The sequence below is a fragment of the Sebastes fasciatus genome, chromosome 23 (genome assembly GCF_043250625.1).
Source record: "Sebastes fasciatus isolate fSebFas1 chromosome 23, fSebFas1.pri, whole genome shotgun sequence".
Lineage (NCBI taxonomy): Eukaryota > Metazoa > Chordata > Actinopteri > Perciformes > Sebastidae > Sebastes > Sebastes fasciatus.
Genome location: NC_133817.1, coordinates 5,563,706 through 5,581,010, shown reverse-complemented (window position 1 = coordinate 5,581,010; position 17,305 = coordinate 5,563,706). Strand labels below are relative to the sequence as shown.

Here is a 17,305-nt window from a genome sequence, read left to right as displayed (position 1 = left end):
GATACATACACTGCATACAGTTATACATTGTGTTTAATGTAAGTTATGTATGAAATGATATACTGTATATTGTATTAAATACAGCATGAAAGCTGTTGAATAATCTAAGATATGCATGATGAGATCAAAATGGGTACTTATATCCTGTGAGGAAAAACAAAACTGGAGATCGAGAAGTTGTTCATATTCCATAGTTGATGAGAAAAAGAGGATTTTAACCTGACAGGTTATAAGTGTGTAAACGCAGTCTGATGTAAAAAGGAGGGGCACCTGAGGACGAGCTGATCAATAGCAGAACTCTGTTCAATTTACTTCCAGGAACGGCCGGCATTGTGGATTCCTGGATGAGCTGCATAATGAGTCACGGCTTGTATTGATGGAGTCTGAAAGCTGAGGTTTGATCCGGCGCTCCGGGGCCTCTGTGTGCTAAACCTTCACGCGTCTGCTTCACCAGTTTTATCGATTTTTAAAACAGTAGATTCAGTAAAAGCATGGAGGAGACTTTCACATTGTGTCTTCTCTGTAGACACTGAGACGCTATGACTCCCAGTTGACCTCTGACCTCTCTGATATGGCATTGAACAAGCTCTGTAAACGGCTATGAATTAATACAAAAAGATAGTCAGGAATTGGTTTAATGACAACAATAGATGTAGTAAAACTTTAAACATTTGGTGCGGTATTTGCACTCTATATTAACATGTACTCAACTGTTTGAATGTGTTTTGTATGTCTACGAAAAGTGTTGCATTTCTTGAACAGAACTGCCTAAGAATGCAAAATACATTTCAATGTAAACTGACAATGAAGTTGTATCGTATCGCATCGATGTATTGTACCGTATTGTATCATATTGTATCGTACCGTACCGTATCGTATCATATTATATCGTATCGTATTGTACCATAACGTATTGTATCATACCGTACTGTATCGTATCACATTGTATTGTATTGTATTGTATCGTATTGTATCGTATTGTACCATACTGCATCGTAACGTATCGTATTGCATCGCATCGTACTGTATCGTATCGTACCATACTGTATCGTAACGTATCGTATTGTACCATACTGTATCGTATTGTATCGTATTGTATCGTATTTTACCATACTGTATCGTATCGTATTGTACCATACTGTATTGTACTGTATCGTATCGTACCATACTGTATCGTATCGTATCGTATCGTATTGTACCATACTGTATCGTATCGTATCGTATTGTAGCATACTGTATCGTAACGTATCGTATTGTACCATACTGTATCGTATTGTATCCAATCGTATCGTATCGTATCGTATCGTATCGTATCGTATCGTATCGTATCGTATCGTATCGTATCGTATCGTACCATACTGTATCGTATCGTATTGTACCATACTGTATCGTATCGTATCGTATCGTATCACATTGTATTGTATCGTATCGTATCATATCATATCATATCATATCACATTGTATTGTATCGTATCGTATCATATCGTATCGTATCGTATTGTATCGTATTGTATCATATTGTATTGCATCGTATCGTATAGTACCATACTGTATCGTAACGTATCGTATCGGTTTTTCACGTGCTTGAAAATTTACTAGCTAACTAATAGTAAGCTAAAAGTAGCTGTGAAATAGCTAAAAGTAGCGGATATACAGTATGGTTTAAATAGATGGATGAAATTAACGGATAAACTGTTGAAATACCTAGCTAACGGATGGTGACACAGCTAAAAGGTAGGAGATTAATGGTTAAAATAGTTCGGTTTACTTCTGGTACTTCTGGTTGCAAAAGAACCAAGATGATGACGAGCAAAATGCCGAACTCGAGGCTTCAAAACGGAAGTCCACAAACCAAAGGGGGACGTCACGGTGACTACATCTAATATAGTCTATGTTTGGAACATGTCAGGTGGTGTTGATGAAGGTGTACAAGGTGGTGGTACATCTGGGGACAATAAATATTGGGAACCTCTGCTGTAACACGAACTCTTCCTGGATAGTCACTCCCAGATCTGTCTTCATTCGGTGCTTTTGATTTGGCCGCGTCCAAAAGCTCCGCACGTACAAAAGCCTTCTATATTTAACTGGGATTTATTTTTGTCCTATAAATGACAACTGAGGCTGGTTTTTATTCTCAAAGGGGCTGAAACTAAAATGGCTCAAATGTCCAAAAACACACAAACACAGTGAAAGCTGCTGTAAATGTAAGACCTGAAGGGAAAAAGAGTCAAATAGGCTTAAAATATGGTGGAAAAAGAGTAAACAAAAATGAGAAGTGCTGCTTTTATCTGTTAATGCTCGCCGAAATAAGCAGTTTATACTGTCACACACACACACACACACACACACACACACACACACACGCACACACACACACACACACACACACACACACACACACACTCGATGTTAATCACACCTCCAGGATTTAGATTTTTTGGAAACTCTCTCACATAAAAGCTCTGGTCTGGCGTAATTCATGCATGTGGTGCGATGTGGCAATCCAGCTGATCACCTGCGTGTGTGTGTGTGTGTGTGTGTGTGTGTGTGTGTGTGTGTGTGTGTGTTATTAAAGTATAAAGTGCTTATTCCTGCTCTGTCAGACACAGAGCTGCCGTTATGAAACGAGCAACTGTGTTGTTTATTCTCTAAACCTTTAAGAAGATTGGTGCCGTTTGGGCCGAGTGCGCCCATTTCCAATGTGTGTGTGTGTATTAAGCACGTGAGGTTTGCATTCTGTCATCTGCTGTTGGCTATTTATGCATACACGTGAGGATATGGGCTTTGTGAGTGAGAAGAGGGCGGGCGAGGGACATAAGAATAAATGGTGGAAAACGAAAGAGAGAGAGAGAAGAAGTGTCAGACACTCAGAGAGGAGAAAAGATAAGAGCACAACAAGGAGTGGGGGAGAGGCAAAGTGACAGAAGGAGATAAAGCAATTAGTAGAAACAGATGAGACAGTGGTTGGAGAAAATAAACAAGAGAGAGAGAGACATATAGATAGAGAGGAGAAAAAGAAAGAGGGAGCGGAGGAGGAGAAGAGAAAGGCAGCTCATGCTCCAGTGGAGGTGAAGTCATGCGAGCGGCGCTGCAGCTTTCTCTTCAGGCTGAGCAGCTCCAGCCTGGATGTGATGAACTGTCTTTAACTGCATCACCTGCCGCCACACACACACTAAAACACACACACACACACATACCCACACACGAAAACACACAAAAGGGCACATTTGCTTGTATGCACTCGCACTTCCATATTCCCCGACAAGCACGCCCAAAACGAGTCACACCTAAGCGCACACATGTAGAAACACTCAAGTTTGTACTTTGATACTCGTATAGACATATTGACATGATACATAATAATAATAATACACTCCCAATACTTAAAACCTCAAACAGTCCATTGAAAATGTGAAAATTGGACAAATTGTCCCCCACTTTCCAAAAACCTAAAACCCAAACCAAACACTGATCTAATATTAATCAAAAGCACAACAAATACAAGTGCACTTGCATTCACAAACACACATTACAGCACGCACATGTTTACTTGAACACGTCAAACTTTCTCAGTGAGTTTTGAGCGGAAAATCAACAAGTTGTTTCTAGTTTTGGGAAAACTTTTTCATGGCGTGTGAATAAGAAAAACAGAGTGGAGGTTTTTGGAGTGGGTAAGTCTTCTCTTGGATCGGCGCTCAAGCAAAAAAAATTGCAAACCAGCTTTGACCGAGTCCATGAAAACACTGAAACTCAAGGCGCTTCAGTTACTTTTGGGAGATAAAATGCGGTATTGGTCAAACGAAGACGTCTCAGAAGCCTGTTTTTGTGTGTTCACATAGCGCACGCTAGTTGGGGTTTGATTTAGGGCTAAGTTTCGTTTGAGGTTAAGTACCACAGAAGATACTTGGGGTTAGGGTCAAGGTCGAGCTCAGATTAAAGTATGGCAGATCAATGGGGAAACAGGCTTCGAAGTACAGTTTCAAGAACTTGTCATGAGATTTCTGTAACTCCCCATTTTTGCTGAGAGTTTTAATGCCAATGGGAAGCCTATAGTAATACCAATACTTGTGATTATGTAGTAAAACACCAAAATCTGATTCTGTGATGTTAGGAGGTTAACAATATCTACATCTAAATATCTGAATCTACTTTGGAGTTTTTGGTATTTGCAATCAAAATGTCGTCTGTGACCACGACAAGAACTTTTGCAGGGATAAATGTTATATATATTAAAAATATTCAAAGATACTCAGTTTACCATCACGGAAGACGAAGAAAACCTGCTAATATTCACATTTGAGAATCCAAAACATTGGCGTTTTTGCCTTAAAATCACTTTTCCGATTCATTTCATTTCATTCAAAGGCAGTATAAGGTTTCATCTTGTATCCAGAGTAAACATCTATCAAGCACTTCTTTTTCTTTTTCTTTGACATGGAAAAAGTTTGGCCCAAACTCTGTAACGTTTGGAACTAATTACACAAAAGATTTCTTTCAATGTGGATCCAACTTTGGCACTTCAGGTATGCAGCTGAAAACTTTTTTGCACACAAGCAGAAATCATCATGGGAAAGATGTAGACTAACCTGTGTAGTTGCTGGTGGTGCTCTGAGTTTGCAGAGCCCCTGTCTGCGCTTCTGTCTGTGCTTCCATCGGCATCTGGGTTTCAGTCTGCAGGTCCGGCTGCAGCTGGATCGCCGTCGTGCCGGTCCAGTCCTCACTGGGCAGCGACGTATTAGCAGTGCTCTGTAAGTCCTCGGGGCTCAGCGTGGAGCCTCTGGCCAGGACCAGAGCACAGAGCAGGGGCCACAGCAGCATCCAGAGGTGGGCGCCTGTGCTTTGAAGGGTGGGTGACACTTTGGGAGACATGTGGTCAGGTGATGAAGAAGAAGAAGAGGAAAGAAGGATGAGCGATTCACAGCCTCATGGTCAGTAGAGTATGAGATGGAAAGATCCTTTAGAGGAAAGTTTGGTCCTGTCTTCCGCCTCTGACTTCCTCTCCTCTCCCCTTCCCTCCACTCCTCTTCTCTTACTTCTTCTTGTCTGTCCTCCTCTCCTCACTCCCTTGACGGAGAGAGGAAAGCTCCCTCTGCGATTCCACTCATGATGCTGCAAGAAGGTATGAGAAGGAGAGAAGGAGAGGAGTTAAAGGAGTATGTATGTATATGTATATCCAGCTGTACTTTCCTCTCCTCTCCTCTCCTCTCCTCTCCTCTCCTCTCTGTCCCTCAGCTCGTGCTCTCGCTGCTGACTCGGTCCGCTGCTCTCTCTCTCTCTCTCCCTCCCTCTGATCTCCCGCTGGGCTGACTGAGCTCTTGCATAACAGCAACTCATTCGCTGAGCTGTGCTGAGCTGGAACTCATGCAGCCTTAAGTCCTGATACTCCTGGTTGCTGCTCTTTCCCTCTCTGCCCCTTCTCGCCACGTTTCCCTTTCACCCTGGAGTTTCAATGTATTGATATTGTGAAGGTGTCACTTAGACTTTTATACCGGGAAACCATTTAGACTGATCAATGTTTGCTATTGGATCGCCCCGCTGGATCCCCAAACTAAGGGGTTAGCTTTGTGAACGCCGGCTCAGCGAACGCTTGTACCAAAGTTTGAACAGAGAGTACAATAAAGCAGACTGAAAACTAAAGCAGAATTTGTTTGAAAACTCTGTGAGACTCGCTGCTCGATGACCTATCCTGACCTCAAGTATTCGAGGTCAATGCCTAACCTTAACTATTCAAGATCAATGCCTAACATCAGTCATCTCGCGACAGTTTCGCAACTCGCGGGTACCTTCTATACGCGACCATCTGCAGGTGCTGCTTGGGTTTTCTGCAAGTTTCAGATGGTGATGATGATTGACCACATCAAGAAAATTGCAGAAGTGAAATCTCTGTGTATTTATATAACTAGAAATCAGTTCTTATGTCGGAGGTATCTTACTGCTTACCTTGCACAACTTGGATTCTCGCGATATCACAAGATCACGCGAGAATCGCAGGATCAAGAGATCACACAAAAACCTATCTTGTCAGGCATCAAGTAATGTGTCTGGACCAATCAGCGTCCCGTGAGGAGCTACTGGCAGCTACGGCCGTGGCTTAGGCGTGTGTGACACGACAAAAAGAGGCAACTGTTTGTTCTAGACAACAATGGCAACTCCTGAAGAGGTTAGCGTAGATGCTGCAATCAGATCTGGAGAGAATTTCTTCATTGAAAGAAGAGCAAAGAACAACACTGAAGGCTTTTTCTTGGTGGAAAATGTTTTTTTCACTCTTCTCCCGACTGGCTTCGGCAAGAGTTTGATTGACAGATTATTCATCCAATCACCTGCCCAGTATTTTTTTAAAAGTGCCTGCATGACCTTTTCCAAACGGGAGCGTGTCTATGTTCCCTCAAATCAGACTCCAGATCAGAAGGTTGTGTGTTCAAATCACATCAAGGTCAAGATGTGTTTGGTGCAAAAATTTAGTACAAGTAAAATGGAGAATCAGCAAGAAGAGTTCAGCGTTACTAATCACAACAAGTCTAATAAATTCAACGTGACTTGTTTTTGAATCTCTTGTATTTTTCAATCATGCGGTGCAAAAACGTGACTTCAGTACCTGCCTTCCTTCCCCCTGTGTCTCTGAGTGTGCACACCATCTCCCATTTGTGTTGTAGTTGTGTGGTTGTGAGTGTGCGTGCATCCTCATGTGGGACTGTATGTGTCACAGGTGGATGCTCAGGTGTAATATGATGACCCTGATGGCTCTTTGTTGATAGCTCTCTAGTCAGAAAGTCCATGCAAAGGCATGAATAATTGACGCATCTGGGAACCAAAAATAGGAGAAAGAGACGGAGAGAGAAAAGAAAAGAGATGGAGGTGGAGAGCGACTGAAGAGTGAGAGGAGAGGAGAGTGAGCGATGACATGAGAGCGGGAGGAAAACAATCACAGAGCCAAGGAAAGACAGCAAAGAGATTGGAAAAGAAAGACAGATGAAGTGAGATCCGGCAGCTTTTAGACGGAGAAAACCGCCATCTATCAAATGCTTGGCCAGTAAATGGGGACGCGGTGGGCTCTGCTGCCGCGAACTACATTATTTACAGATACAGCTTTGCCAAAGTGGACATAGGAAAGGCTTCAAAGGACCGATCCAAGGTTTTATTTTAAGCCATCAAATTATAGCTGCACTAGGCAAGGTTTTTATGGTAAAAATACACCCATCCTATCAGGAGGATCAGACAGTGGGGCTTGAACGGAGCCGGTGGGTTCAGGTGTCAGGTCTATCTCTTAATGCACAGGAACACAGTGATGAGTTAGGAAAAGATTGACTTGGTTAGGTTTAGGCAAACAAAACTACTTACTTAGGTTTAGGAAAAGATCGACTTGGTTAGGCAACAAAACTACCTAGTTAGGTTTAGGAAAAGATCTACTTTGTTAGGTTTAGGAAAACAAAACTACTTTGTTAGGTTTAGGAAAACAAAATTACTTAGTTAGGTTTAGCAAAAGAATGACTTGGTTACGTTTAGGCAAACAAAACTACTTAGTTAGATTTAGGAAAAGATTGTGGTTTGGGTTAAAATAACTCCGGAAAGGCGTAACTTAAGTTCAGATGTTACGTGACATATAAATCATTGACTTCTGGTTTCACACAGGGCATGAACAGCGATGTCCTGGACGACCCACCCGTCCAACCCGACCTTTGTGGTGTTTGATGCTCTCTATACTTCCTGGTTCACAATTACGTGGATTACATATAAATGTATTTTTTGGGGATATATAGGAATTATACCGTGCATTCATTTTCGTAGGTATAGCTACGAACAGTGTTTAGAAAACAGCCTGAAAGCTGCGCTAATCATTTAATTATTTAACGTGAAAGAGGTCCCTCATACTGATGAACACGCACAGAGCCAACTATATGGTTTCCCCCCTGGCTCTGCAAAGCTTTTTAGTCTCTTTTAGCTCATTGTTTTGGTTTTTGAGCCCACTGTCATCGACCTTCATTGAAAAAGCTCCGATAAACCCACCAAACAGCAGACAGACAGTTAGCACCGAGCTAAAGTGGAACATCCGGTAGGTAAGAGCTTTGGCGGCCAGAAACTTGACTGCAACTAAATGCTAAAGTTGCTCTGTGTCTGCTGGATGTGTATGTAGGCAATGGTTTGCTAACGCATTCGCCATAGCAACAACCTTAAGCACAGTTTGATCATTACCAGTATTTACTTACATAAACATTAACAATGAATAATATATAATGTTCTTAATATGCTACTTGCAGCATTCTTTCACATCAATAAATCATAACCACATTAATTATGAAACATACTATATGAATAACTAGTGCAAACAAATGAGATTGTCACTGAGCATGACTATCAGCCTCTATCAGGGTATACTGTTAAACTATACTGGGTTGCTTTATGGCACAAAACAGGAAGAGAAGTGAAGCTCAGATGGTTGAAAGAGTGAAAGTCAAACTGATTAGTGCAGCTTTAATATGTACATTCTGAAATGTAAAGTGATGCTTGTGGTGTATTTGCACAGCTGATATTGGCTATAATATCAACAGCAGCTTTTCGCAGTGCGGAGATGGTGCAGAAAATATTATACAGTATATAATATAGAGAAAAAAGGCTCTCTGGGGAATAGTCTGGGGAACAGCTAATTTTGTGTACGGCGGTCCAGAAAAAGTTCAAATGATTTCAAGTTCTGATGTCTGGAAAAACATGTGACGTCACTGCATAAAAAAGACACACAGATCTGAGTTTATCAGCCAGAGGGAGGAAAAAACCTTGTTTTGATGATTAATAAAGCTCCATGCATGTACAGTGGAGTTATTTTGAAGAGCATTAAACACTAGAAATCTGTCCGTCACACACAAACACACACTCACAGAGGCAGTGGCAATCTGTAGCTCTGTCACTATCAACCTAATCCCTAATGCGACATCTTAGAGCACATTAAATACCGTTATATAATACAGAAAACACAGCACACATGCACTTTAACACTGTAAGTGTGTGTGTGTGTGTGTGTTTGTGTATTGTGTGTGTGTGGAGCACAGCAGCATATAAAGCCAATAATCAGTGCTAAGTATGGAAAGTGCAGGGTCACGCAGGACGGAGGGGCTTTCCTCTAACGAGAGGTTAGCAAAGGACAAGACAGCTCTTCTCACCAGGGTTCAAGTAATCTGTGGCAGCAGCTCAAATGATGGCGCTCTGGAGGAATTCTTGTGAGGAATGAGGGGATAATGAGGCCGCTGCGTTGAGCCAAAAGCAGCTCTGACTGGGCCGCAGTTTGAAACGGGATTCTCTGCAGCGCCGGGAAAACTCTGATTCTGTTTATTCCACTTTGATTATAGTTTACTCAAAGATTTCAGCTTTTAGTGCAAACCACTTGTGGAAACCAAGCCCGTAGTGAAATATCATTTTTATTTCATTTGTCGAAAGTTATACATACTTATATAAGCTCTGCATGCTTTCAAGTCTGTGTCCGTAAACTCTCTGAACATTTATTTTCCTGCCTGCTAACTCTGATTTGCAAATGTGTGCCTTCGTTTCCATGCTTTCAAACTTAAATCTGCACGCATCAATATTTCATATTAATGGGATGTTGCCACGACAGATAAAATGACTGTATGTGATGCAAAAGAGGTTTCTCATTGTCGCAACCCACCCAGACTCATCACCCAACTTAGAACTTTCCCCTCAGCTCTACAGAGCATCTTAGCGACTAGCTGGTGAACGTAGTTCAGCATTTAACAGCTAAAGAGCCAGATATTCGTGTCAGGAGTTGGTGGAGACCAAAAACAGAGCTAAAAGGAGAGCGGATATTGGACTCATATTCATTGAGTGACCAGAAACACGACTCAAAATGAATGCTAATGTTGCTCCATGTCTGTTCAATGTGTCAATATGCAAATGAAAGAGTCCCCCAGGAGCAGAGCTTTGCCACACTGCTGGAGGCCCAGGCTGTATTGCTAAGTATAACTGGAAAGGGGAAAGTTGTCAAAGGTTTTGTCGGGTTTCAAGCTTGCTCAACTGTTATTGGAGCACAGACTGAAAAGGGGCGGGACTTAGGAAGGGTCAATTGTTTGCAATCAAGTGATCTGACAAGTTCGTCAGGGTATTCAGTTGGTTGCAATCTGCAATCTCACCACTAGATGGCACTAAATCCAAGACACTGCTCCTTTAAAGGGTGACAATGTCAGCGTCGTGTCCCCAAGTGGCCAAAAATCAGTTATTGCAGGTTTTAGTGTTGTGGATGTTGATCTCTTATGCGTTTGACATGTGTATTACATGGTGGAGTTGGTGTACACAGTACTTTGTAAAGAAAAAAGAGGGTCCGTAAACAGAAAGGGCAGGATTCAACTACTACAGTTGGCTGAATCATTTAGTGACAGTAGGATCAGGAGCGAAAAGATCCTGGACTGATGTCTCCAAGTGGGATTCAGTTAGTAATTTTAGCATGACATTATTGTACATAGTTCAAGTTATCTTTAGCTTTCAAAATAGAGTTTTCAGGTACAAACAAGGTTACAAAACTAAGTGTTTTTTTTAGAGCACACCTTCATGACTTAATTTTTTAATATTTTATTTTTAGTGTTCACGCCTCTTTCTTCTCTGGACCTGTCTGCTCCCAAACTAAGTCGACTCATTACTGTCAGTACATCTGCACTGCATCTAACTCCTGCTCCTGCAGCCATAACATCGTCATACCAGCAGCAGTAAACAACTCTCAGGGTCTTACTGCATCACAGTGGGGTACTGTAGATTGAGGCGTCTTCACTGATTGGATTCATGTTCCTCATACTTTACTGAAAGTATTCTACATCTGTTAAAAGTGTTTTTCTGTGAGCACCAGAGGGATCTCGGGGCTTCTGATTCTGATTCCTGCTGCGACAAGAAAGAGAAGCGAAGCGGGGGTCGAACAAGAGGGAGGGGGGGGGATTTGAAGGGCAGGGATCAGCACTGGAAGGCAGCTGGTTCAATCCCTGGGACAGCTGGGGTATGATCCTTCACGAGGAACCACTGCTGGAGCGTCCTTGAAGTGTCCTTACTGAAGTATTCTGTTCATACAGCCAGTTAGACTGTTGTCAGTCTATTAAATAGGCATTATCAGTCGCTATAAGCCCCATAGGTGTGGGTCAATAGGGGCGTACTACACCCACTAGTAGGTTTTTATCATATATTCACATGGTAGATCACTGAAAGAAGGTATAAAAGAAGACGACAGCGACCTCTAGCCACCGTAGTAATTATGACAGGAGCAGAAGTGGAAGTCAGGTGCTGTAGTACAGCGGTCCCCAACCCCCGGGCCGCGGACCGGTACCGGTCCGTGGGTCATTTGGTACCGGGCCGCACAGAAAGAATAAATAACTTACATTATTTCCGTTTTATTTATTATCTGAATCTGAATGATGTTTTATTTTGAAAAATGACCGGATTCTCTCCGTTACATCGTAGTGATACGTTAACGCTAAAATTTAACCCACAAGCTAGCAAAATGAGTAAAAAACAGACGTCTTTGGAGAGTTTCTTTGGGAAGGGGAAAAGGCCCAGTGAAGAGACAGAAGAAGGGCCAACGACTTCCAAGAAAAAGAAAGCTGCATTTAACAGACAATACCAGGAGTCCTACTTAAAATATGGATTTATCGCGACAGGTGACTCCCACGCACCAAGCCCGCTCTGCATACTATGCGGCGACCGGCTCTCTAATGAGGCAATGAAGCCTTCAAAACTGCTTCGCCACTTGGAGACCAAGCACCCTGCATTAAAAGACAAGCCTTTGGAGTATTTTGAAAGAAAAAAGCGGGAACAAGAAGGACAGAAGCAATTACTGAGGGCCACCACATCAACAAATGCGAGTGCACTGAGAGCATCATACTTGGTGGCTAACCGTATTGCTAAGGCTAAGAAGCCATTCACTATTGGTGAAGAATTGATTCTGCCCGCCACTAAAGACATTTGCCGTGAACAGAGGCATATTGGACATGTTTCAAACATTAGCGGGGATTTTGGGTGAGACTGAGCCCGAGCCTTCATTCTCCCAGCTGGTGCACGATCACCTGTCTTTGCTTTTAAAAGAGTTCGAGCGCTACTTCCCAACCACAAAAGACCCACGAACTGCCAAGGAATGGATCCGCGACCCATTTGTCAACAAACCAGGAGAATCCAGCATGTCTGTGCAAGAAGAAGATCAGCTGCTGGAGATCGCAAATGACGGCGGCCTTAAAAGTGTGTTCGAGACAACAACTCTGCCGGTGTTCTGGATTAAAGTCTCGGCAGAATACCCTGAGATCGCCACAACAGCACTGAAAACCCTGTTGCCATTTCCGACATCCTATCTGTGTGAAGCGGGGTTTTCTGCAGTGACAGCAACCAAAACTAAATTACGGAGTAGACTGGACATAAGCAACACACTTCGGGTGTCACTGTCTCCTATTACCCCTAGATGGGACCGTCTCGTTGCAGAGAAACAAGCTCAGGGCTCACATTGATTTAGCGTTATGGTGAGTTAATTTTTTCATGCACTTTATATTCGTTTTTGTGGTGTATCTGTATCTTATTTTTGTAGGCATGTTTAAACGTTACCATAGCGACCAGAGAGCGTTAGGGGGCAGAGAGGATGATACTCATGTTATGTTGTTGGCGCGATGTTAAGAGGACGCTGCTAATAAAGTTGCATATGAGTACACAGTGCATTCACGTTTATTATTATATTTACAATATACCACTGTTTTTATGCCGGTCGTATCATTTTATTTTGTTGTATTTATCCGCCACACCTTGAAGGCCTGTCCGTGAAAATATTGTCTGACGTTAAACCGGTCCTTGGCGCTAAAAAGGTTGGGGACCGCTGCTGTAGTATAGACAGCATGAAACTCCATATGGGGCAGAGATCGAGGACGATGGATGGGACATAAAACACAGGACTTTCACCCAGGTTACCGGCATTTGCATCCCGTGTGAAACCAACAATGTGTAGTTGTGTTGAGTTATTTTAACCCAAAACACAATGTTTTTCCCTAAACTTAACTAAAAAATTTTTGTTACCTTAACCTGAAGAAGTTGTAGTTTTATTGCCTAAACCTGAAGAAGTTGTAGTTTTGTTGCCTAAACCTAAAGAAGTTGTATTTTATTGCCGAAACCTAAAGAAGTTGTAGTTTTGTTGCCTAAACCTAAAGAAGTTGTATTTTATTGCCGAAACCTAAATAAGTTGTAGTTTTGTTGCTTAAATCTAAATAAATTGTAGTTTTATTGCCTAAACCTAAAGAATCCTTTTTGTTTGTGTTCAAAACGTGACCTTTCATTCAGTTTAACATGTTAGAACGTGTTGCTTTTAAGTTACATTTTCACTTTTACAATGTATTAGGCGTAGTAGGCCCCTATTGACCCACATCTATGGTGCTTATAGCGATTGATAACGCCTATTTAATGGCCCGATAACAGTCGAATCAGATGCAGCCTGACAACACAGTGTGCCGTTATTTTGGTGAGAAAAGTCACATGCCTTACAGATAATTTATGTGTTTGTTTGCGAGGAGAAAGCACTCCCCACACTAGCTGATGACTTAGAGGTGTTGAGAATTAAAGGGTAGCCTCAAAACGACTGCTGAAGATAAGTGTGAAAGATGAGATAACTTGAAGTTATCGATCTCTGCCGGGGAAACTGGGCCATCACAGCAGCCGAAGAGGAGTGGTGAGACGTGAAGAAAAACAGGAAAGTTAAAAAATATAAAACCAGAGAAAACTAAACTTCTCTGGTTTCCACACGTGCAGATTACCACTCAACTCACAAGACCAAAAACACTGAATTACTTGTAAATCTGTACTCTGAGGATTTGAGTGAAGATCCGAGCTTTGGGTGGCTCCCTGCAGCTTTGACGTTAATTTGGGAGGCGAGCAGCAGTGGCAGATTAGAAATAAGCAGTTGGACAGATAAAGGGGCAGTGACACTGTGTGTGAGGCCAGGAGACTTTGGGACCCCTGGAGCTCGTCTGATCTGCCACTTGATCTACGCTGTGGGGACCTGGCTGCAGTAAGAGTCGATAGTAAGAAAGTGATTGGTCGGTCTTGTGCCAAGAAAGGTCAATGAGAGGGCAGCAGCAGGATGACGTCTGAACTCCTAAATGTTCATATTTCACCTTTCACAGTGCATATTAACCATGCTGAAACTAAGGGGAAAAAGAGGATTTACAAAGCTTAAAAATTACAAAACCAACTAAATTTGAACTGAAATAAAACAGATGAAAAATATTAGGAATATGCATTTAGAAAAACTGATGAAAGCCTAATCATCTTGCCTCTGTGAAGGCTGAAGGTTAAAAGACTGTGGTGCTGCTGAACAGCAGACTCATATTTGGTTGCCAATCTGAAGTGTATTTGTGTTGTTCTATGCGTTTTGGATGCGATTCCTAATCTGAGGTCAGAGTTCGCTGCAATCTGGCACCACGTTTTCTATTTACATTTCAGGTCCTTTCACTAAACTGTAATCCAGAGGGGGAACGGATTCCTCTCTTCCATCAGCAACATCAACAGAGTGCTAAAAAGCCTAAATTAAAAAACTTAGAAATGATAAGAATGTGTGACCTTGACAAAAAAAACATTTTTAATAAAATATTTAAAAACAAAAATGGAAGGATAAAAGAGCAAAAGTAAATCAAAAAATATTTTTAAAAATATGTAAATTTGTATATAATTAGAGCCTAATAGCAATTCATTGAATTACAATGTGTGACAGTGAGAAGTCTTTTTAGTCTCAAGAACCAAAGCTTGTTCAGTATTTACATAAAATAAAAGCAGTATATGTCATTCGCTGGGGAAGTGTGCAACACCATCTTGTGGTTATTAGGTGATATCGCAACTTGATCTTCATTTCTCTCCCCATGCACCTTACATATTAAAGGGGACCTATCATGCTTTTCCCCTTTCTTTTAGTGTGTTATATAGTTTTTTGTGCATGTAAAATGTCTGCAAAATTACAAAGCCCAAAGTCCACATCAGAGGGAGTTCCTAACTTTACAAAGTTAGGAAAGCAATGTTTAAGTCAAGCCCCTGATTTTGCCTTGCACATACAAGACACTATCGGTATCAGGACTAAAAAAGTCAGATTGGTGCATCCCTATTGAGGATTATGATTATTCTCCTGACTGTAGCCCAACTCTTACTTTGGATATTTGGGATTTGGGCAAAGTAAAACAAGCTGATGCTCATGAACAGGATTCAGCACCACAGCAGACCGGACAGCTCCGCCTCAGACTAACCAGCTCGTGTGAGAAGATACTATAGCTTACAGTCTAATGTATGCATGTTTAGTGATTTATGCTGATTGTAGTATATTGTACAATGATAAGTGTCTTAAGGCTCTGATTGTTATTATACCGCCGCGACAACGTAGTCGGGGGTATATAGCGCTCCACGTGTCCGTCCTTCTGGAGCAGAACTCGGAAACTATTTAACTTAGGAACTTCAAATTTGGTCTGATGGTTGACAGTGTTGTCTAGTTGTGCCTTTTGGAAGGTTAAAAGTCCAGGGCAAAAAACTGTGATTTTTTTTCGCCTTCAATTTCGTTTCCGGAGCAGAACTACAATCTTTGAGCTGTTTTTCGTTTGGTGGAGCAGTTTTGACTTTAAAGTGGTGGACAGACACCTGCAGTATTAAAATACTGTAGAACACTCATAATTACAGAAGTAAATAACAAAAGAAGAATTTGTCTACTTGCCCCAAAAGACCTAAGGCAGCGGAGAAAATAAATTCTTTGTTTTGTCCTTTTGCAGACACATTCGATGTGGTCTTTCCAAGATAGTAGACGGTCTATCGTTACGAAAAAATTTTGTCCCCTGTTAGAAATAGAGTCCAGGTTGGAAAAAACCCAAGTGACCCTTTAAATTATGGCCAATGTGTTAGCAGACAATTGCTTATTTACACCTTCAGCAGACAGAGAGCAACAATATTCACTCTCCTTTAGCTCTGTTTTGGTCTCTACATCTACTTCGGGAAATATCTGGCTCTTTAGTTTCCAAAATCCTGTCAAACCGTTACGAGTACCTGGCAGCAACCGTAACCCTGCAGAGTCACCGAAGCCACCAGCCAGACTCTAATCCAATCAAAACCAGAGGGAGGGGCAAAAGGACAAACGGACACCTGCCAAATGACGGAATTGACTAACTTCACCTGCTGAGAGGCTCCGCGGGGCAGCTGTCGGTCTAGACACGATGGCCTAGCGTGACTTACACTTAGACAAATACTGTTACTGTTTGAAACAGAAAATAGATTTTACCACGTACATTGCACTTTTATGGTATGTTTTGTCACTTCTAACCCTCCATACTATCTGTGGTAATGAGACTGAGTGACAGTTCTATAGCACTGCACACACACACACACACACACACACACACACACACACACAGTGGGAACTCTGTGTGAAGTGTGAAGCCATTGACAAAGTCTTACACAGTTTAAGACTTAAAGAGGTTTAGCGAGAATTAGCCAACAGTGATTGGATTACGTGAGCTCAAAGGTTCAATGAAGAGGAGACAAACAAACACACACAACAAATAACTTAATTTGTGGAGCTATAAATTATTAGTCAGAAGCCTTTAGTGCTCACATTTACACGGGTGTGTTGTTTAATTTAAACAATATTTCAGCATAAAATAGCACATTTCCTTCATTTATTTGTCATTATAATTGTAACAAATCCCACTTCTTCTTCTTTTCCATTTTCACACATTACAGTAGATTGAGTGGATAATCCCTTGAAATGTCTCCCTTGCTTTTAGCAGGCGGCCAGGGGTGGGATTTTTGCTCGCTGGATGTAGAAGCTAAGAATTAATCCTCATTACACAATGAAGGAAAAGCTGTTGGTGAGTTTAAATGTTGCATACAGCATGAATGAATTTCTATCGTGTGATGGCCCTACGCATGGTTTTGAATACGCTGCTTTAATGTAACACTCTATGTGTTTTAAAGGGGACATATCATGCTCATTTTCAGGTTCATACTTGTATCTTGGGTTTCTACTAGAACATGTTTACATGCTTTAATGTTCAAACAACACATTATTTTCCTCATGCTGTCTGCTTGAATATACCTGTATTTACCCTCCGTCTGAAACACTCCGTTTTAGTGCATTTCAACAGAATTGCAGCGGAATTGCATTGCTAGGCAACAGCTTGGGTCCATGTTTACTTCCTGTCAGCTGATGTTATTCACATACACTGCAACAGGAAATAAACTGGGACACATTTAGAATGTTTACGTTTAAAACCATGTTATGGTCCATATATTGTATATTTATGACATCACAAATGGACAGAAATCC

At 41.6% G+C, this 17,305-nt stretch overlaps 2 protein-coding genes across 2 annotated transcripts in view; both read right to left on the bottom strand.

The window, feature by feature from the left end:
- Nucleotides 1-17,305, bottom strand: part of coa6 (cytochrome c oxidase assembly factor 6) — a 189,822-nt gene that overhangs the window by 149,246 nt on the left and 23,271 nt on the right. The window lies entirely within an intron of this gene.
- The window catches only part of LOC141761756 (uncharacterized), a 30,931-nt gene that overhangs the window by 12,306 nt on the left and 1,320 nt on the right, over nucleotides 1-17,305 (bottom strand). Inside the window, exon 2 of the mRNA XM_074625364.1 lies at nucleotides 4,587-5,109. Coding sequence (XP_074481465.1) covers nucleotides 4,587-4,869 — 283 coding nt within the window. The 5' untranslated portion in view covers nucleotides 4,870-5,109. The remainder of the gene's footprint in view (nucleotides 1-4,586; nucleotides 5,110-17,305) is intronic.